The sequence below is a fragment of the Phragmites australis genome, chromosome 19 (assembly GCF_958298935.1).
Source record: "Phragmites australis chromosome 19, lpPhrAust1.1, whole genome shotgun sequence".
Taxonomy (NCBI): Eukaryota; Viridiplantae; Streptophyta; class Magnoliopsida; order Poales; family Poaceae; genus Phragmites; species Phragmites australis.
The window spans coordinates 3,162,039-3,183,511 of NC_084939.1; the positions used below are offsets into that span (position 1 = coordinate 3,162,039).

The 21,473-nt window shown below is 41.7% G+C and overlaps 3 protein-coding genes across 3 annotated transcripts; 2 read left to right on the plus strand and 1 right to left on the minus strand.

Annotated features, from left to right (window-relative positions):
* The first annotated feature begins 5,184 nt into the window (after window positions 1-5,184).
* Window positions 5,185-8,321, plus strand: LOC133900832 (pumilio homolog 12-like). Its single transcript, XM_062342084.1, has 5 exons — window positions 5,185-6,719; window positions 6,802-6,964; window positions 7,329-7,492; window positions 7,598-7,856; window positions 7,929-8,321. The coding sequence occupies exons 1-5, from the start codon at window positions 5,245-5,247 to the stop codon at window positions 8,043-8,045; spliced, it is 2,178 nt and encodes a 725-aa protein (XP_062198068.1). The 5' UTR covers window positions 5,185-5,244; the 3' UTR covers window positions 8,046-8,321.
* A 604-nt stretch (window positions 8,322-8,925) lies between these two features.
* Window positions 8,926-10,970, minus strand: LOC133901105 (putative H/ACA ribonucleoprotein complex subunit 1-like protein 1). Its single transcript, XM_062342399.1, has 4 exons — window positions 10,720-10,970; window positions 10,458-10,606; window positions 9,855-9,970; window positions 8,926-9,294 (listed from the first exon to the last, which is right to left on the minus strand). The coding sequence occupies exons 1-4, from the start codon at window positions 10,868-10,870 to the stop codon at window positions 9,132-9,134; spliced, it is 579 nt and encodes a 192-aa protein (XP_062198383.1). The 5' UTR covers window positions 10,871-10,970; the 3' UTR covers window positions 8,926-9,131.
* Window positions 10,971-14,001: 3,031 nt separating this feature from the next.
* Window positions 14,002-19,995, plus strand: LOC133900650 (uncharacterized). Its single transcript, XM_062341846.1, has 3 exons — window positions 14,002-15,090; window positions 18,078-18,373; window positions 19,296-19,995. The coding sequence occupies exons 1-3, from the start codon at window positions 14,243-14,245 to the stop codon at window positions 19,646-19,648; spliced, it is 1,497 nt and encodes a 498-aa protein (XP_062197830.1). The 5' UTR covers window positions 14,002-14,242; the 3' UTR covers window positions 19,649-19,995.
* The last annotated feature ends 1,478 nt before the right edge of the window (window positions 19,996-21,473 follow it).

The following is a 21,473-nucleotide window of genomic DNA, read 5'->3' on the forward strand; positions in this document are numbered from 1 at the left end:
CCACGATTTTTCATTGGTAATCGTCGCATTTTTGAACCTTGGCTTTGAGGCATGTTCGTATCAACTTTTCTTGTTTGTTTCGCTAAATATGTTTTTCATTTAACTGTAGTTTTACTATTTAAAGTTTAAAACTTGGACCATCTATATATATCTTAGAGCATTTTTTTTGGCAAATCTAACAGTATTATTTCCATTTTGCTTGACTAAATATTTTAAAGTTCCTTATTAATAGAAGTGCAAAGTAAAATGTTGATCATACTGACAAAATAAATTATCTTATTCCTATCAATAAATGAGGTGCATTTCCCTGTCTCTCTTCCACCCAACTTGTTTACTGAGTGAAGGGCCAGTAACCAGGGCGCGTGCTGCGGCACACGCGGCAGCATCCTCCCTGAGAACTCCCACCACTCTGTTGATGTCGCTGACCCCTGAAGCACATACGAAGGGTCTGTTCGTTACAGGCACATCGACGACATCACGAGAGATGCTCAAAGGGTGGAGCTTGTTGAGGAGGACATGGAAGAAGAGGCTATGCTCGTGGAGACAGATGAGTTGTCTTGCTACCGCGAGGTTACTGGGCAGCAGGTCTGGGAGGACGCCATGGCCAAGGAGATCAAGTCCATAGAGAAGAACTACACATGGACTCTCATGATACTGTTGGCTAGTCACAAACTGATTGGAATCAAATAGGTTTACAAATTGAAGATAAACTCAGATGGAGACGCGATCAAGCACAAGGCAAGGTTAGTTGTGAAAGGATATATGCAGTGGCAAGGAATCGATTTCGAAGAAATATTTGCGCAAGTGGCTAGGCTGGACACCGTGCGCATCATCCTTGCTGTTGCAACCAATTGTAGTTGGCAAGTTCATCACCTGGATGTCAAGTCGGCATTCTTAAATGGTGAGCTCAAAAATAAAGTATACATAGCCTAGCCGGAGGGAATTACAATGAAGAACAAGGAGCACTTAGTGCTTAAATTGACCAAAGCACTCTATGGACTTCGGTAGGCGCCACGGGCATGGAATATTCGACTTGACAGGAGCTTAAAACAGATTAGTTTCAGCATATGTTCACAAGAACAAGCCGTATACACAAGAGGATCAGGCTTTGCAGGTGTGATAGTCAGAGTATATGTTGATGATCTCATTGTGACAGGAGAAAGTCTAGAAGAGATCATGAGATTCAAGCAGCAGATGATGAGTGAATTTGAGATGATCGATCTTGGATTGCTCAATTACTATCTCGGGATTGAGGTAGCGCAAGAAGATGGACGAATTACAATCAAGCAAACAGCATATGCGAAGAAGGTCCTTGGTTAGTTCAGTACGCTTGATTGCAATTTCACAAAATTCCCCATAGAACAAAGGGCGCAATTGCACAAGGATCCAGACGGACAGCTGGTTGATCCAATTGAGTATCATCGCATCATTGGTTATCTTAGGTATTTGCTACATACAAGACCTGACCTTTCATTTGCTATCGGGGTGGCAAACAGATTCATAGAGAAGCTCACGGTGATGCATCGCAAGGCAGTGAAGCAGATTCTTTGATATTTGGGGGGCACTGTTCATTATGGGCTTGTGTATTCAAGAGTAGGAAGTGAAGAATTAATCACCGAGTATATTGATAGTGATCTGACCGGTGACATGGATGAACGACACGCGGGAGAAAATGATCTATGGACGGCCGGGCCAGAGATTCCCGTTGCCAAGCCACAGGCGACGAGCCGAGCGACAGGATCCAACTGCACGTGTGTGTGGCGCCCTGTGGAAGTCCAAGCTCTGTGTGTCCGCCATTATTGGTAGCCCAGAGACAACCTGAAAAACCACAAGTCCACAAATTCAAAATGCTCCAATTGATCAGTAAAAGCTTCCCCGATGAACACGACAGAGTGGTCAACCGTTTTATGCTTTTGCGAGTTTCATGGCACCAAGCTATCATTGATATAGAAAGTCAACCCAGCTCACTTCGTGCGAGGCTGAATTTATGGCAACAACGGTGGCAGCATGCTAAGCATTGTGGCTTAGAAGTTTATTAGGGGAGCTAACAGGAGAAGAGTCCAAAGTAGTGAATTATTTGTTGACAATAAATCGGCAATCGCTTTGATGAATATTTCAGTGTTTCATGGCTGTAGCAAACACATTGACACCAAATTTCATTTCATCCATGAGTATGTTGAAGGAGGCCAGATCGAGGTAGAGTTCATCTGCACGAAGGAGCAGCGAGCCAACGCTCTGATAGGCATTGCCGGTGGTGAAGCTGGCGATCATGCGATATCTACTGTGAGTTCGTGATCTTAGCCCACGTCAGGATTAGAGGGGAGCATGTTGGACTTAATCCTGTGTGGGCTGTGGGGACTCGTATGACGGAAGGACCAGTTGCAAGTCGGAAGGTCCATAGTTCAAGTTGATTTAGAGTCCAGTTTAGATTAGGTAGCATGCATATATATATATATATATATATATATATATATATATATATATATATATATATATATATATATATAAAAGTTGTAATCCCTGGTTTGTATAGGAGTTGAATAGAGTAAAAAAATTCCTCCAGAGAGCTTTTGACTTGCATATGTTGTCTCTGCGTTCTCATCGAGTTGTAGGTCTTCATTCTCATTGAGGTGCGAAACGTGCATCTCCTCAAGCAAATTGAGGAGTGCCAATCTCGGCTACAGAGCTCGAGGAGAGGCCAACAAGGCCAAGATGCACACGGGGAGAGGCCAACAAGGCCAGGATGCACACGGAGTGGGTGCAGGAAGTTGTTCTTGGTGAGTTCCGGCGAGTAGGCGATAGAGTTTGTTCTGCTTCTCTATTCGTTCATGTCTAGTTGACGAAACCGCGTGTGATTCTAGGCGCCGCACTTCAATAGCCTACGTCCCCACGGTCAGCGGGTTTGCCCCGTCCCATCACCTGTCACGCACGGGTGCCTATGAAACAGTCTGACACGCCTGCGAATCTGTCTCGTAATGTTTAATGCTACGGGACGGGGCGTGGCACCACTGCGCCGACCACGACCTGTTTGCCGGGGAGGAGTGCCTAGGGAAAGAAAACACTTGAGTGAAATACATTTAATGAGAATAGACTAGTTTGATGAGTACCTGTCCCGCGACCAGCGACGGTTGGTCGCGAGAATCCCTTATATGGTAAGGATCCTAATCACGAAGATATGGGCTGGTAGCGTGGTGAGACCCTAGTCTGAGAAAAAATCATCACCAACTGGTATTTGCCTATGTGGGCCCTCAAAACAAGGGACTCCTATTCTATACACCGACAAAATGCAAATGGGTAGTCAATAGATAGTTCTGAGTCACTATTTAATTCATTGTTTTAACTTAATTTGATACAGGTGAATTTTAGTTTATTTTTTTAGTTTTGGATTGATCCAATAATCCAAAAACACCAAACTTACATTCTACACAAGTGTCATCATTGTTATTACTCGTTATTAATGTGTTGTTTTAACGTAGCGAGAGTTTTTCTTCACGTGGTTGGACCTAAACAGATAGTCACGTTAAAAAATAAGAGTAAGAATTTCCCTCAAACTTTCTACACAAATACTTGTATGCAAAGTCCTTGTCACTTTGATGATATATGTGCGAATTGTCTAGCTTAGAATAAGCAAATGGAACCAGCTAATCAGCTTCCTATATATGCTACAACTCGACTACCCACGAAACACACCTTTATCCTGTAATTTGCAATGTGATAATTTTATGAGGAACAATTCAATTTTACGAGGAATAATTTTACGTGTAATTTTGCATTGACATTCTACAAAACACTTTCATCTATTTGTGAAAGCAATCATTCTGTCTATCTATTCTATCTCTCTAATTAGCAATGCTGGTAGTCTAAACACACAATCTTGAACAAAAATCTGCACAACCTAACTGCAAAGAAATCCCGAAAAAGCTGGGGATAGAAAAGAAGGATCCCCAAATCACCCCTTTGCTCCTGTGTTAATCCTTGCATGGATGCATGCGTGGAGTGTAGGGGTCCACACACAAGCTCTCGGTCTCTCTCTACATCTCTTTCTCTCCCTTCCGTCGCACGAGATCAGGAGACTATAAAGAGAGGTGGGAGAAAGAGTCCATGTGTTATTTCGGGAAGGAGTAGAGAGAGGCTAGAGAGAGAGAGGAGAGCAAAGAGTCCAAGGGAGGTAATGCAAATGCACCACCTGCGGAAACGCCCCTCTCTTCATCTCCTTCTCACCCAAGCCTCCTAGAATCTCCGAGATATCTCCAACCTCCCCTCACCTAAATCTCCACGATCAGTTGCCTCGTCCCAATCTCTCAAAGATTCTTGCACTTCTCCGTCACAATCTCGCACTAAGGTACTAGTTCCTGATAGTATTTTACCACTTTTCACTAGCAATTTTGTTCGTCTTTAGTAGTGAATCTTCGAACGGGTTAGATCGGTTACCAGTTTGTTTCGATCGGTTTCTCCGGTTCGTTCGTCGCAAGATCGGATTTTTTTTTTAGGTGGGTTTCCGTCGGTTCGCGCTCTTGATGGGGGATTGCGAGCTGCTCCGTGGTGATCAGGGGTTTTTCTTGAGGTTTTGCGATCTTGATGCGCGTTGGGGTGTGAGATGGTGCCGCCATGGGTGGGTTACTAGAGATCAATCCTTTTGCATTTGGCCAGATTTTTCTACCTCTGCGTAGTATAATTTCAGAATCTTTTGATTTTGCTACCCTGCTAGTTCTAGTTTTGGAAGTCATATGAATTGTTTGGGTGTATTTGTGGGAGTGAAGGACTAAAAATCTGGTCTTTTTTTCATCTTCCTTTCTTTGCCAAAATTATGTCTCTGTCCGGCGATTTGGGGACAGTTTGATTGCATCAGAAATTGATTTAGAAGAACAGTATTTGGTTGTCTCGATCACAACTTTTCATCCAAATCATTCTTTGGTTTGTTGAAGACTTGCTGCCCCGCTTAAAGCCATCTGTTCTGTTTCCATGTGGGGTTTGCCTCTCTGCATTGGCTGTTCCGAGTATCTGAAAAGATGAGACTTTATTTATGTCCGTTTCATGGAAATTTCATGATCTCTGATTGCAACATTGGATTGCTTGTGTTGTAGGGCCAGTGAAGGAACCTGCATTGTGTGATTGAGTTGGCACTGGACGACGGCTGCCCGGTGTTCCACTGATCATCCTGTTTCTGAAATGGACGAATCAGTCTGTTCCAAGTTTGGAGCTTATGTCGACAAGGTTTCTGGTGCGTGGGGCACTGCGGGTGACATGGAGCTCCACAATGTGAGCAATGCTTCTCAGGCTGAGGGGTCTTATTTGAATGTTAGAAGGTCTGTGCCTACTGAATTTACAAAGTATGACACATCTACGGCCCGAAGCAATCAGAATTTTCAGGGTTTATCTCACAGTGGCAGTTTATACGCTGAGCAGTCCCTGGCATTAGCTTTTGAAGACATGTCTCTAAGTTTGAGGACTCGCAGAGCTGATTCACCTACCAGTCATCGCAATGTGGCGCTGACAAATGGACACTGTCCATCTGGACGTGTGGATGTTATCCTGAACCAGCCACACGAGCCTGCGACACTTCAAGATGAGTCCATGCCTCTACAGTTCAGTGCTGCACGTGCTAAGCAAAAGACTGATGAACTAACTGCTGAACACCAAGAACAAGCTTACAGTTTTCCATCACACTTGGGGAGTTTTTCAAGCTCTGGGCTGCACAGCTTTGATAGCAATTTCGGTATTCCCTGCTACCCATCAACTGCATCAGCTTCACCCATTCAGAAGCAATGTTATGTTGATGGGCAATCTCAATCTCAAATGTATGCACCCTATGATCAGCATGTTAGTTCAAACTTAATTTGGCAGCATGACATGGGTGCACAACCATACTCTGTTATGCAACAATTTTCTGGGTTTGATGTTCCTCGACATAGAAGCAATCAGCAGGCTGCAGTTTGTACTCCTGCAAATGGCTCATCCTCTTATCTTGGAACACCAAGCTTTCATGGGCTGGAAAGTGGGGATCCTTACTTGAATGGTGCTGCTTTTCAGAAGAGAAAGAAACAGCTGAATAATACATATGCAGATAGGTTCCCTAGTACATCTTACACTGACAGTTCATATGGCAGTGGTGATTTTCGCCATTTTCAGCAACCTGAAAAGGTTGCCCATCAACATGGACTATGTTTCTCGCAGCATCAGATCTCAGGTAAAGTCAGCACTATAAGTTATCCAGAAAAGATCCTGGTGAGGCCTGATGGTGTAAATTCAGTAAGGACTACGAAGTTTGCTCCTTCAGTTAATGGCTGTGCTGATATGGATCAAAGAATTAATGGTTATGGACATGACCATCTTTACATTCAGAGTAATGATTCCTCGCACTTTGACTGGCTCGACCCCCATTTTCTGTCCTCAGAATCAAAATATGGACCATCCATGGAATCACCTAAGTCGACCTATAATTCAATTGATGAAGTTGTGGGAAGAATTTGTATTGTGGCAAAGGATCAGAACAGCTGCCGCTTTCTGCAAAGTGTATTTACCGGAGGAAGTCAAGAGGATGCAGAAAAAGTCTTTGCTGAAATAATTGATCATATTGGTGAACTTATGGTGGATCCATTTGCCCACTATTTGGTGCAGAAGATTCTTGAAGAGTGCAGCCATGATCAAAGGATGCGCATAATTTTTGAAATTACCAAAGTACCTGTAGAGCTTCTTAAAGTTTCTTGCAACATGCATGGGTATAAACTATAATATTATCTCTGTTGTTTTTTCGTTAATATTTGTTGCTTTTATTTCTTATCGTTTAGATTAAAATTTCAGGACTCGTGTAGTGCAAAAGGTCATAGAAACTCTAAATACTTCGGATCAGGCTTTGAAGGTTGTGTCTGCATTGCGTCCTGGAGCAATGCATTTGATGACTGATCCTCATGGCAGCCATGTTGTGCAACGCTGCTTGCAGCAATTGTTACCTGAGCACAAAGCGGTAAGCCTTCTGCTATATCTATGATTTAACTAAGATCTTTCTGTACCTTTAGACAGTACGAATACATGGTTGTATTGAATTGTTATGTGTATACAATGCTTTATGCTGGATAAAGGATCAGTATATATAATATTGGTACCAGATAGTTTGTGCTTTGTACTCATTTGTCTTTTTTTGGTCTCTGTGTAATGTTGTAGCTCTGCTGGATACATGTTAGCCTGTAGCTGTACTGTTCCGGCACAGAATATATTAGTGTAGTTAAACACTTTTATATATGGCTCTCCAAGCAGTGCATCTGATTCATTCGTCAGCAAACTAGCCTGCATTTTTACATTGAGTTTGTATGCCTGCGTAACTGTTGCAGTTCCTTCTTGAGGCTGCTGCATCACACCATCTTCAACTAGCCACAGATCGGCATGGCTGTTGTGTCCTTCAGAAATGCATAGAACATTCAAATGACAGTCAGAAGTACAGCTTGTTGAGCAATATTATATCTGATGCCCGTAGGATTTCAGAAGATCAGTATGGGTATGCTCCTTTTCTTGCTTTATCCATCTTAGTGAATATCTTCATCTAATCTGAATGATACTGCAGTCATTCCTTTTGTATAATATACGATATAATTTCTTGCAGGAACTATGTTATTCAGTTTATTCTCAACCTCAAGATCGAATGGGCAACGGTCAAAGTAGTGGATGCACTGGAGGGTCACTTTGGAACTCTATCAATGCAAAAGTGTGGTAGCCATGTTGTTGAATATTGTCTGAAGCTAGCACCACAGCTAGTGTGTGATAGGGTCATCAATGAACTTATGAATGATCCTAAATTGCCGCATATCATGCTAGATCAGTACGGGAACTATGTGATTCAAACAGCACTTAAACAGTGCAAGGTAAAGATAGTACCACATTCTCAGCCAAAAGAATTCCATGTGTATTATCCTTAAGGATGTTTAATTTCGCAGGGTGCACTATATGCTGCCTTTGTCGAAGCTATTAGACCGCATGCTGCTGTACTGCAAAGCAACATGTTTGGGAAAAGGGTTCTATCAAGAACATACCTGAAGAACAGGCAATACTGATTTGGCTCTTTTAACCCTCGTTTGGTGATCGCAGCATGGAAAGTGTATTATCGGGGACAGGACCAATGTATAATTCTGTGATACAATTCAGAGCTTACAGATAGGACGCATCTTCGCATGTTGGCGGAGAAAAGAGGGTCTTTTGTTTGCAGGAAAATTTTTGGTTAGGAGAAGCTTTTGTCTGGGCCACTCTGGTGTATTTGCATATGTAGAACTAGTAGAGTTCCATCTGGAAATGATGGTGATTTGGAACTGTTGGGTTGGTTTTCAGTCATGTAGTTTATTGTACCTGTCAAACTGTAGCAGTATTAGTAACTTCTTGTAATGTGTTAGTTATCTTATCTGCTACAGGCTAAAGTGGTATAATGTATCCTGGATTAGTGTTTTCTAGAAATACAATTGAAACATTTCTTAGCTTGTTTTTTGGGGGCGAACAACCAAAGCACCATCAGACGCTCTAGATTTTGTATTTGGGTTTAAATTCAGAAATGCGTAACGTGTATAAATGAAGTATGTATGGAAACCTGCAATCTGTTACTTTTCCTGAATTAGCTGATGGCTGTAAGCTTGTCAAGAAAAACTACAGTTAGTTTTCGCACAATTGCAATGTGACATGTGAATTTTATTTAAATTTTGGATCATCTGCTACTTGAGTCATGCTTTGCCCACTTCAAACTACACAACATTTTTTTTTCCAAAAAAGGTTTGTACCAGGCATAGTAAATTTCGTTCCTGAAAAATTCCCCAGTTCCAAATGGTGGCTTCATTTCGGAAATATGGTGATATCAGAACAGAGACATCGAACAGGCAACCAACAAGCCAGAAAACATCTACCCTGTGATGACCTCAAGTATAACTGTATGCCCGCGATCAGCACAAGTTGAATTCAGAACAAGGATTAACTTTAAGCGCATAACTTGTAACAGCAGGTACAAAACCTTTGTTTCAATAGACAATCCGAGTTCCACACAAACGGTTGCAAGTGCTCTGCTAACTTAACATCAGGTTACAAGAAAATGAAAGTTTCCAACTGGGTAGAGGGAATTTAGAATTGATGTTTCAACAAACATCAAACTCAAACTAGATCTAGAATCTGCCTCGCCCTCTAAAACCACGACCTCCACCCCTTGGAGGCCCACCACGGCCCCTTGGTGGGCCTCTTCCACCTCCGAACGAACCGCGGCCACCACCTCCGCGACCACGTCTTCCACCACGGCCACCACCTCTAGGTGCTCCTTGAGATTGTCCCCTGCTTAAAACAAGCAAAGCAAAACAGAATTACATAACTCCTCATGATGTTAAATAAATAGATAGAGCTCCCTAGATGTTAGAAAACTAGATAAGTGGTGAACCTTTTGTTTATCTTCTTATATGCACTACCCAGTATATTAAAAAAATTGATAGCCAATTCCTTAAATTTACAATTCATAACATCAAGGACTCAAAATAAGCTGGACTCTTCCACTAGTCGGTAGCTTAGACACAGCACTATATTCTTCAATGCAAGCTAGAGTTGCATGCTGCGAGGATGTCAAAATCAATTACTTCTTCACATCAGGTGAAAAGTAGTGAACAAAGAGATCTTCACAAAGAGAATAGACAATTTTTTTTGAAGATTTCATGGAAGATAAACGAGTTTTAACAAAACTTGTTTGAAGAAAGCTGTAAGTAGGCAACTTACCAATTTACTAATAAGTAAATATAAAAATTATGCTTGCAAATGAATTAAGTATTGTGGTTCCTTTTGCAAAAATGGCTAGCAAACAATGCATGAGAAATGATAAGCCAAAAACTTTGAAGGGCTCATACTTTGGCTGTGGCAGGAAGCGTGACAGAGGCAGCAGTTTCATAGGGTCGATGTAAAACTTGTCGCCTTCCTTGTACGACGTCGCAATGATCCCTTCCATCATCTTGACAGAGAAATACTACGCAGACAACAAAAGCATATTCAGCACAAAAGAAAGTCGCATAATCAGGGCAATAATTTCAAAGTAACATAGTCAGAGTTGACTGACTAGAATAACACTTCAGAACAAAACTGTTAGCTTAGAACCTGAAACTAGAAGTATCGAAAACCAAATCAGATGGCTCACAGCCATCTACTCCTCCGAACAAACAATCGTTTCCGGTTCGCCGCAACATTTCTACATTTAGCGGGTCACCCTATCCAAAACCTTATAGTTATATGCAACTAAAAAGACCTCAACTTCAAGACTAAACTCTGCAAATGGTTTCACTAAATCCTCACCCAACTAAGCAAGTTGCTCTCTCTAACCAACCCAAAACTTAACTAAACAACCATAGTCCTACACAAGTAACATACAGCGACCTCAAGTCACAATGAGCAAGAAAAAAAGGCTAAATAATTTTAGATGCTCAAAAGGATTAGGGAGTCGAGGAGGCGGCGCTCACTGATTCGTTGATGGGCCCGAAGATCTCGTCGACCTTGCCGATCTGGGTCTTATTCTGGAGGTAGATGGGCGCGTTGAAGTAGGGCACCTTCTCGTTCGTCAGCTTCGTCACCGCGTCCCCCTCGCACGCGTGCAGGAACGTCGAAACCTCTGCGCACGCAGAACAGAATAGAAAAGAAACGCACCGCCAGATCAGCAAATCTCCCCCCACGACAGGACAAGTAATCCTAGCTTTCTCGGGGGTGGTGGGCGATGGCACTGACCAATGACCTCGGCAGGCGGCCCCTCGTCGCGGAACCCACCGCCGCCGCGTCCTCCGAAGCGGCCCCCACCTCCGAAGCGGCCCCCGCCGCCGCCCCTGCCGCCTCCGCCGCCAAAGCGGCCGCCGCCGCCGCGCCCTCTCGGTGGCCGCATCGCGTGTGTGGTATTCTTCTCAGAGAGAGGAGGGTTTCGGCGGCGCGGGAAGGGAGGCGGCGGTGGGAGATGGGAGGGGAGGAGGGTTTGTTAGGGTTCTAGGCGGGGAGGGGGCGGGGTTTTGGTGGGCGGGATGGGAGGATGGCAGGTGGGCCGAGGTGGTGGAGGAAGGGCTGGCCGTTGGATCGGTGGTTCTGGCGGGGAGGGCACGAATGGACGGTGATGCGGTTCCCGGAGCTTTTCTCTTTGCTTTTGCCATCCAAACCAGCAGCCACGAGGCCAGTGAAAACGGAAGGGCCATTTTGGTTATCTAAGTTTATCATACTTAAAATTAATTACTTGTAGATTTTTAAGTAATTGTTTGATTGACTGTAATAACTATAATAAATCATATTTTTTAGCTTCCTAGTCTACACGTCATATATTTATTTTTTAACTAATTTTATCATATTTATAGTCAAAATTTTATTATACATATTTTTTATAGCAAGTAACGCTTAGCTAATATTAAATATGATAATTTTAAACGTGAACAAGTTCAAAGTCGGCAAGCTAACTTGGAAAGATACTTAAATAGAAACTTGTGCAACCTGCAAGCCTAGGACATTTAACATTCAAAAGCTCGTACCTCGATTTGTCTAATATTTTAATTTATTGGAAACCATCACAAATATATCTAAGTCTAGCCACTATGTGCAGTCAAATATTTTTCATGTGTATCTATACTCCGGTAAAATATATGAGTTATTTTAGATCTGATTGATCTCTATTATCTATATAAGTTGATCAAATAATCATTATAAAAGTTAAATTATTTTTCTTCATAAAAAAATACATTCTATCTCCTATTATTTATCTTCTATATCTAGATATCTAATATTTGTATTCTATATATTCTAAAAATATATTTAATCTCTCACTATTTATCTTTCATATCTAGATGTCTAATATTTATCTTTCATACATTTATCGCTGGACTTTTCCAAAAAATATGCCGTCTCTCGCACTTTGCGTACAACATCGAAATTTTGTAACGAGTACGCCGCCTCTCGCACTTCACCTACAACACCGACTTTCTAAAGAGATGTGCCACTGCATGCATGTTGCCTCCACCGTTATCTACCATATAGATTACATCCGTCGCGCTATCTTTACGCTAAAGTATAAATACAAAAATTATTTTCATCCCCTCGTAAGTCGGTCACATATTGATTTTTCTCATAACGTTGCTATAAACGGCTAACTTTAAATGATATGATCTCTTCCACCCTGCTATCTAGTTACTCGTTATTTTTCTTACTCTGAAATTACATAATCGTATTGTAAATTTTGTATATGCAAATCTATTTTTTTTTTATAATATTTTTTTTATTTTTTAAATTGCTATATTCTAGATTGATCATTCGTGAGCGCGAAACGTGTGCAGTTGCCCATTCTCGTAAATCATGCACTTCCGTATTGAGCATGCATCTTCGTAGCTGGTCCAGAAAGGGCTGCCATCAGGACAGTGAAGGCTAGGATCGGAGCCGACCTTACCTACAGATCAATCTTAAGGCTATCTTTAATAAATATTTTAAAAATTTATTTACTATAATATTATCATAGTATCTCTTAACACTATTACAGTATACTCTGTTTTTTCATCTCCAACAGCTATCATATTTATTACCTTTCATTACTCTCTTTCTCCTATCAAACCTACGTGCATACACTATAAATAGTGATAGAGGCTCATGTATCCATCCGAAAAATGCCGCCGCTTGCTTCTCATCCGTAACGCTGTTTACCCAATATGAATTCTGCTGGAGTTGAATACTAGATGTCACCATCCAACATTTACTGTAGCACTAAAAAAAGTACGTACGTGGAGTCTGTTAGGGATGACCTAAGTTTGCGGACCAACTCAAGGGTCATGTGCATTTACTTTCTCTACATCTGGATCAGAGAGAATAAAGAACTCATGAGTGACGAGGAAAGCACCGAAATGCATAAGTTTCATATAGGAAAATGAAGGTAAAATAAACTTGGTTGGAGCGAGTATCTTCTACTTATTCAATATTTAATATTTGAGTTCACATTAACTATGTTGGAGGAATGATGCCCCATTAGTTCTCTCACGTGACTTTGTCAACCACAACCAATCCCATATAGAAAATTGACAGGGTTAACATAACAAGTTATCTAAAATTATCTTACAGAGACGAAGCTAAAGAAATAACCGACACTAAAAGATCTAGTAAACTTAGTCGCCTAATTATCTCATTTTAAATGCACATTATATGTAGCAACTTTTCTACATCATTCTTACCCTTGCCTTTAAGAGCATCGTAAGTGTGTCCCTAACCTATCAAAATCATTTGCTTCGACGCTAACCTTTTGATAAGCAACAAAATGTATGAAAAAAGGTAGGCATAGAGTTAACTTAAGTTAGTTACTTTAACAATATAAAAATATTTACACACTCAAGGGAAGAAATTTTGAGAGAGAATAAGAATCTTTGCTCGAGGTGAAAATTTCTGATTCAATTTATCTTGTCTGGGTCTAACATAAAGGAAATAGATGCTAGACATCGAAGAAAGGAAACACAAACTCCACATATATCTATTTGGCATGACATGGTAATCTTGAACCTATGCAACACTTGACGCCCAAAGACATTGAATGGTATGATATGTCAACTAGAGTAAACTACACCAAATTGCAACGCTAAGAGTATTCCACCTTATTGCTACTCACATCTTTAAGAACTGAAGATGAATTATAAGTAGAAAGATGTTTCTATTGTATCCGTTACTACTTAATGAGTGACATCTAAGTTTCTACTATCTAAACTACTATTTAAGAATACGAGACTAACACAAGACATAATGTTTGATAGAGGAGTATTATCGTTTTCTTCCCCTGTCTCGTCTCTCTTGCTCTACCTTGTCTCTCTTGCTCCACCCCTTCGTTCTTTGCTCTGATAAGATTTCATCTTCAGTGTTAGACAGTCGTGATAAGTCACTATCGTGAGACATGACATATGATAGTATAGCGTTGTCGTCTTCTTCCCCTGCCCCGTCTCTCTTGTTCCACCTCCTTCTTCCTCCGCTTTGACGAGCCTTACATCAAACCCATACTGTGTTCAAAATTGAACCGATTCCTAAACTAAATTTAATGAAAAACATGGCAAATTTGGAGAATTCGGAGAGGTTTGGCAATCGCCAACCCGGATCCTCCGACTCATGGGTCCCACGCGTCAAAGTCAATCTCCACCTCTGTCCTCGTCCTTCCCGCTCCAATCCTCCTCTTCCCCCAAATCGGAATCCAATCCCGACGAAGCCCTAGAAATCTTCGTCCGCCGCCGCCAACCCGAAGGCCAAGCCCGAGCCGATGCCTCCGCCCGCGGCGCCTGCGGCGCACAACGCGCAGGCTTCCTCCAGGGCGTCGTCCTCCTCGTCATCAGCCGCCGACCCCAATCCTAAGCGCACCCACCCCAACGCCACCGCCGGCGGCGGCGCTGCCGCATCCACGCCCCCGGACCCGAGCCCGAGCATTAACGGGGGGGCCAACCGCTCCCCTCTGCTCCCGGCCCCGCACCCGCACCCGCACCCGCACCACGTCCTGGGCGCGCCCCAGCCACCGCCGCTTGTGTCGCTGCTGCCCCCACCGCGGCCTCTGCTCACCGTGGCGGCGGTGGAGGCCGTCATGGCCGCCATCCCGCCGCCGCCGCGGTACGGGCTCGAGGATCTCGACCGACGCACCGTCGCGCTCTCCGACGGCACCGTGCGCACCTACTTCGCGCTGCCCCACGAGCCCCCGCCGCAGCTCCGCCAGCCTCCGCCGCCCATCCCCGCGCACCTCCTCGCCCCGCCGTCCATCCCCGCGCACCTCTTCGCCCCGCCGCCGGCCCCGCGTCTGGTCCCTGACAGGTGGGACCCTCCACCGCCCGTGACGGCAGCCGCTGCGGGTCTGCTTCCAATGCCGGTTCCGAAGCGGAAGTGGGAGGATCAAGCCAATGGTGGCGCCCCGGGGGAGCCCTCGGGGCGCCAGCAGCAGCAGAAACCTGAGGAGAGGCGTGATGCGAAGCAGGTGAAGGTGGAGGTGACAGGGGTGGATGCGAAGGCGCTGAAGAGCGCCTTTCTTAAGATGGTCAAGGTGATAAATGAGAGTGAAGCGGATAAGAAGAATTTCCGGGCCAATGGGAAGCTCTTCCAGCTGAAGTGCACCGTCTGTGGAAGGTTTGTTCTTGTTGCTTAAATGTGGAAGTTTTTGTCTTTGGGTTTTATGTTCTGTTTCGATGTGGATAACTGTGTGCGATAGCCAAAATAAGACTTCCAACCTGATGTAGATACCTAGCATGATATAACATTCATGAAGTGATGTTTAGCAGTATTTCACTCATACTAGGATACCAGTGGCTAATAATGCAATTTAGCTCCCCCCCCCAACCCCAAAAAAAGAAGAAAAGAGAATGCTGTTATGGCTGTTCTGAAAGAGAAAATCTTTCGGATTGATGTGGCATGTCTCTATAGCCTTTAAACCTTGAAGTTGTACTAACCGAGCATTCCTTATGGCTTATATGCATATTTTTTTGAATGTTTGTAATTTTATCACGAGAAGGTGGCAGAGTATAACAAAATAATGCTGGGTTAGTGTTTAGCTGACTAACACAGTTCAGTAGAATGTGGTGGCATATTTTTTGGATTTTCCACAGTGGGACATTTCGTAGATTTTCTACAAGTCTAAGGTCATCTTTCTCCTGGTCCTGGGTTTGCTTTTCTGAGTACGAAAAACTTTTGATCATGTTTTTCCTTCTCCATGAATTACGTTTAGGGGTTTACTTCGCCTATAGAGGAGCTACTCGCGTGAGTTCATTATTCTCCATTTATGGTACATGTTTATTTATCAGTAAGAGGTTTACCAGTTGGTGCTTCTTATGTACTGCTTGTACTATTAGTAAAATAAATAGAAGATACCTAGATAGAGACAGGCAATTAAAAATGAATTTTAGAACAAGGAACCTATGTTAATGTCAGTTAACAGGGTCCCTACTAGTCACATTATCACGTTTAATGTCAAGAATTACTGCAGAGCGAAACTTTCACCAAATAGTTTATGTAGCCCATGCTTCTTCCCACAGTTCAAATTCATACCAACACGTATTGGACTTTTTGAGAAGAATGGTCTTACCCTTTGTTTGCCTCTTGCATGATTATGTTTGCATGCCTTCCTCTGCCTATTTTATTTGTTTTACTTTTTTGTGGGGTTTAATTTTCGATATGATGAAGTTCTAAACAATAGAACTGTGCACTGGTTATTGAGCCATTTGGCTCCATCAATCAGTATTATACAGTAGCTTCCATATTGTTAAGTATGGATGAACGCTTCTGGAACTTTGTTAGATAAGTGCAATTCTTTTTTATCTATTCCATACACAAAAATTGTGGGTTTTGATTTGATTGTTTTGTCTGAAATATCTTGGAAAATAATTCAATCACTTATTTTGTTTGCCTCTGCTCTCTAATAGTGAACATGCAATGGCATATTGATTGGCTTCTATATATGAGTAGATGACCTTGTAGGATACTAACCTTATAAGTACTAGACTGTCAAATTGAGAAAGCGCCGAGATTTGAATTTTCCTTTGGTCATTCCAACTTCTCCTTGTGTTAGTCTGATGATTGTTGGAAGTATTACTAGTTGCTAGATGGTTAATTATGTTACAGGGTGTTGGTTTGAGGAATGGGATTGTGATGGTCCATGCGATCCTAACTCCGGACCTAACCTTTTGAGAAATGGAATGGGTCGATCCATCACTATCTCATTCCTCATTAGCACATGTCTAGTGTAAATATGAGGAATGATGTCATCCTGTCAAAATCAACAGATGATCCCATGATGGACTACCCCATGTAGAATGAGATGATTCCTCGTTTGTCTCCCGGTCAGAGCCAGTATAACTGTATAAGTATGTTGAGATGATTAACATTAAGCAATTCAATAGCATTTGAGCTTCCTCTGGATTGCTTCACCAGCACTGTTTACATTCCTCTTTGGGTCGGTCAACATGGTTCTGTGTAGAAAGTGCAGTTCTGACCAGGCTCAGTTCTGCCAGTTGCTATTTGCCTAACCATTGGTTCAGCCTAATGCTTATGCCATAAAAATGGCTACTCCTGCATTTCATGGATTGCTCTTTCAAACTTTGTTGTCAGTGTTTATAAAACAATTCCCAATGCTTATATTAAAGTTGTTGTGGTCCGACTTAATTTGCGTCATAAGCTTGGTAGGAATCATCTATATGTTAAAAGGATGAAAGCTGTTGTTCTACTGTGTATAACAATCAATCACTTCAGGTTTCGAAGATTAACTATTTCAGGAAGGAGGGAGGGAGGGAGAGTTAAATGCACTTTTCGAATAAATAATCTCCACATAGGCAGTGCTTTCGCTCTTATCCAAGAGGAATACAACATTATTACTTAATCAGGGTCATGCTCTCTTTGAAGTATCTCTTTCTTGTATACGATAGTACCTGCAAATTCTTGATTTTGGAGCGGTATGTGCCTGAAAAGCACACTGTAGCAATTATTCTTTAATTTCGACATTGCGATGGAAACCAATTTAAGGGTAAAATGATCCAAGCAAATAAGGGACCATGAACTCCTATGAACTCACTTGGAAAAAAACCTATAGTGCTTACTTCAATGTGAGACCTGTTTAGATTGGAGGATTCATAAGGATTTCATGGGTTTCAATCTACTTTATGCAAAATTACTACATTCTGAATATGTGACCGCTTTCTGAATATGTGACCGCATCACTCATCGTAGCGATCTTCAAGTACTGAAATCTGCAAAGTTACATGTTACATGTTCGTGTTGTTCTTTTTATGTATGTGTTCATGCTTGTCTTTTGTTTTCTTCCCTTGTCATGAACTCATGGCTGCTACTAACTATGATGTTGAGTTGCAAAGTAAATTATTTTGCCACCGGGGCTGAATCCCATTTTTTGTGTCGAACAATTATTATGGATGCATATTTATCTTTTTCCTTTTTTCTTACATTTCACAACTGATTTTACTCTGAGAATTTTATCAACCTTGAAGTTTATACGAAATTAGCTATATATCCATGGTTTCTAATGGAAGTTACAAGGATTATTTTTTTGGAGAAAATTTTTTATGCATAATTTCTTTTTGAAGCCGATTGTATGCATGACTTGATTACAGGGATTCTATAGATTTGCATGCACTTCTCAATCATGCATACCATGCAAAGAATCCGGAGCATCGCGCTGATCATCTAGGGTTGCACAAAGCTTTATGTGTTCTTATGGGTTGGAATTACTCCGTAGACCCTGTTCACAAAAACGCATACCAATCATTATCTACTGCCGACGCTGAAGATAGTCAAGGAGATCTTATTTTATGGCCACCAACAGTCATCATTGAGAACACATACAAGTCAAAGAACGATGGACAAAAGGATGGCATGAGTAATAAAGAGATGGAAAGCAAGCTCAGAGGTACTCCTTCAATGTTTGCTCTGTCACTGTGATCTTGGTATTTCTGAATTTCTGATTGATTAATTTATTAATCATCAGAGATTTTGATGTTTGCCTCCTCTTTCTTTGTTTGGAGGGAAGGGGTAGGCTGCAAATCATTTGGTTGGACCAAAACTTTGTAATTTGGTTTCGTTAAATATGCCAGTCTTTCCAGAAGCATTTATAGAGATAGAAATGAAAGTAAAAGTTGAAAACTGTATTGGCTAACAGTTGGGTCCTCAGTATTTCTGTTTGACAGTTTTCTTGGACTTAGTTTGTTGCATCTTTCTTGAAATTTCCATCAAGAGCAGGTTTGCTAACTATGGTGCTACAACAAATTTCTATATGTTCAGCACATAGTTTCCTTGCTTCCCTCTTATGTTCACAAATGTTCTTTGAATTTGGAGGCTATCGATATCCTTCACTATTATTACTATTACTAATACTTTTTTTACTTTCTATTTCCACTTTGTTGGTTGCTCTTCTTGGGTTTCATCTTTAGCGTTTAGCCTACCCTAACTTGCTTGGGACTTAAAGTCTTTGTTGCTGCTGTTATTGCTGTTGTATTTTTGCACCTATTGCAGAATAGAGAACTTGATAAGCTAGCAAATCTTTTCTTCTCCCATTATATGATTAACAATGTGTTAACTGTTCAGTTATAAAAAGCTGAGCTGCAGTTTTGATAAGTGATGTTTTCCCACTGTATGCGCCTGGGATGTCTTCACATCCAATATGATCCTAAGCCATATAAAGAGCTAGGGAATGACCCTTTTGATAGACTATATTTAGATGGGCGTCAATTCATGTCAACCCCGAGCATTTGTGAATCTTACAATGAGTTTGCGTGCGCATAGACATGAATTGAAAACTGATGTATACCCACCCATTGTTGTTTGTTTTCCAGAAATGGGCTTTGCCAGCGCCGATGTGCAGGTGCAGCCACTCGTTGGAAAGGATGGGCAGAGATCCATGCAAGTGAAATTTCCATGCAGCCTGGATGGTCTCAACAAGGCGTTGCGGCTTGTTGAGTTATTTGAGCGCGAAGGCCATGGGCGAGCAGCTTGGGCTTGCATCCGGAGCATCGCTCCCACTGCTGATGGGGGCAACAACCCCATGCTGGTGAAGGTGGATGGTAAGGGGCAACGGACATGGGTTCTGTACGGCTACTTGGCCACGGCATGGGACCTCGACATTCTAGACCCGGAGTCGAAGCAGAATGCTACTGTAAAGAGCAGAAAAGAGCTCGATTTAGACTAGGACCTGACCCTGCGAGAGCTGTGTATGTTACAGTCAAGTTACGAATCCCTAGTGAGCGTAAATTGATTGTTTCATCTTACTAGGACACAGTTCAACTTCGAGAGCTCTCCGGTTTGATCAATTCGAGTTGCAAATAATGCGGAAAGTAATGTTGGGTTGTTAAGAGTCCAGTGCATGCGCTCACCCGGAGGGTGTGTTACAGCATTATATGCAGTACCGGTGAGTATTGGCTCTGATGCAGGGGTGCTCAAGTGATCGCTGCTGTAATTGTTGACTTGTACACAGTTTTTTTCCAGCATTTACATCAGGGGTGATATGAGTATCCATTCTAACTGACAGTGGAACCACACGAGGAACTTGTTTGGACGTGTGACGGTGTGAGGATTGGTCTCTGTCCCGGTTGTTGTATGAAATATGAACTACCTCCATCCATATTTGAATACTTATCAAATTTGACTAAACACGGTTACCAAGGTGATCACTAACTTTTCAAACATGACCAAAATACCCGTCATGACTAACTCTTGTCTTCTTATCGTTTCTAGAGTATTCTTGAGTAAGCTGGATTAATCATTTTTTATTGAAGACAAACATGAAAGACGGAGGGTGTGGGTTGGAAGATATTTTAGAAGAAAAAAAAATGAAATTATGCTTTGGAAAACATGGAGTGCCAAATATTTGCAAACAAATAAAGTAGTCAAATTGACAAGTATTTGAAAATGGAGGGAGGTGGCTAATTTTTGCTAATGCCAAAAAGGTATAATTGACGGACCAAAACAGATATGGGCCCTACTCTGGGCCATAACATCTAGCCGAGGAACAAACACAACCAACCAAGCAGAGTTTTTTTTTTACATTTTTAACTTAAATAATTAAATGAATAGACTCCGGATAAAAAGATTTACAATAATAGACATCTACCGCCCTCTGAGAGGGCTGCAATTGTTATAACTTTTAGAATTTAAACTAAAATTCTAAAAAAATCTATTTTTATAACTTCTCGCAATTGTTAGGACATCAAATAAATTCTAAAAAAATCTGGAATAATTCACTAATATTTTTCTTATGTGATGGAATAGTTTTTTAAAATTATTCTACTGCCGCAACCTGAGCCCGTCGACGATGGGTGAATAACTGATCTTACAAATTTATAGAATGTATAAAGAATGCTTCAAATAGACGAATCATAGAAACACACATAGGGTTTTTATATAAGTTCAAACATCTATTAGGATAACAACTCTACGTCATATTTGTTCTGTATTACTTTGAGCTTGTTAAAAGAGGTGCGTAACTAATCTAGATAGATGTATTCTAGTCGGTGATTTACTTGCTCAGCTTGTAGCATCTTTTGGTTTGTAGAGAGAGTTATGCCACTTTTTCCCCCTTTTCATAGGGTCTTCAGACACTGTATATATAAGGAGGGGTATTGTTCTCTGGAGTCTTCCTTTTGGTTCCGGAAGATAAATTTTTCTTGTATATGGGATCCCTAGAAACATACAGATAGCTTTCTTTCATCCGGTAACCTCTTTACATTCTTGTCTAAGTTTGATAGATCACAACTTGGACTTATATGCGAGCTAAAGATTCAGTTATATTCGAATTATCATAGTATTCGTTTTCAGTTTAAGCCTAGAGATTGTAATAGAGTGGCGAGTGCTTTAGCATCGCCTGGGCGTGTGTCCCGTGCGGGAAGCACACCAACACATGTGCAAAACCACCTTTCTTTTCAATACCATCACCACATCAGCGCCACTTAAAACAAAACCACCTTAGCATTAGCTTAAGGGGGTATTTTGCCTGTTTCAGTAGTTGATGGTGTTCA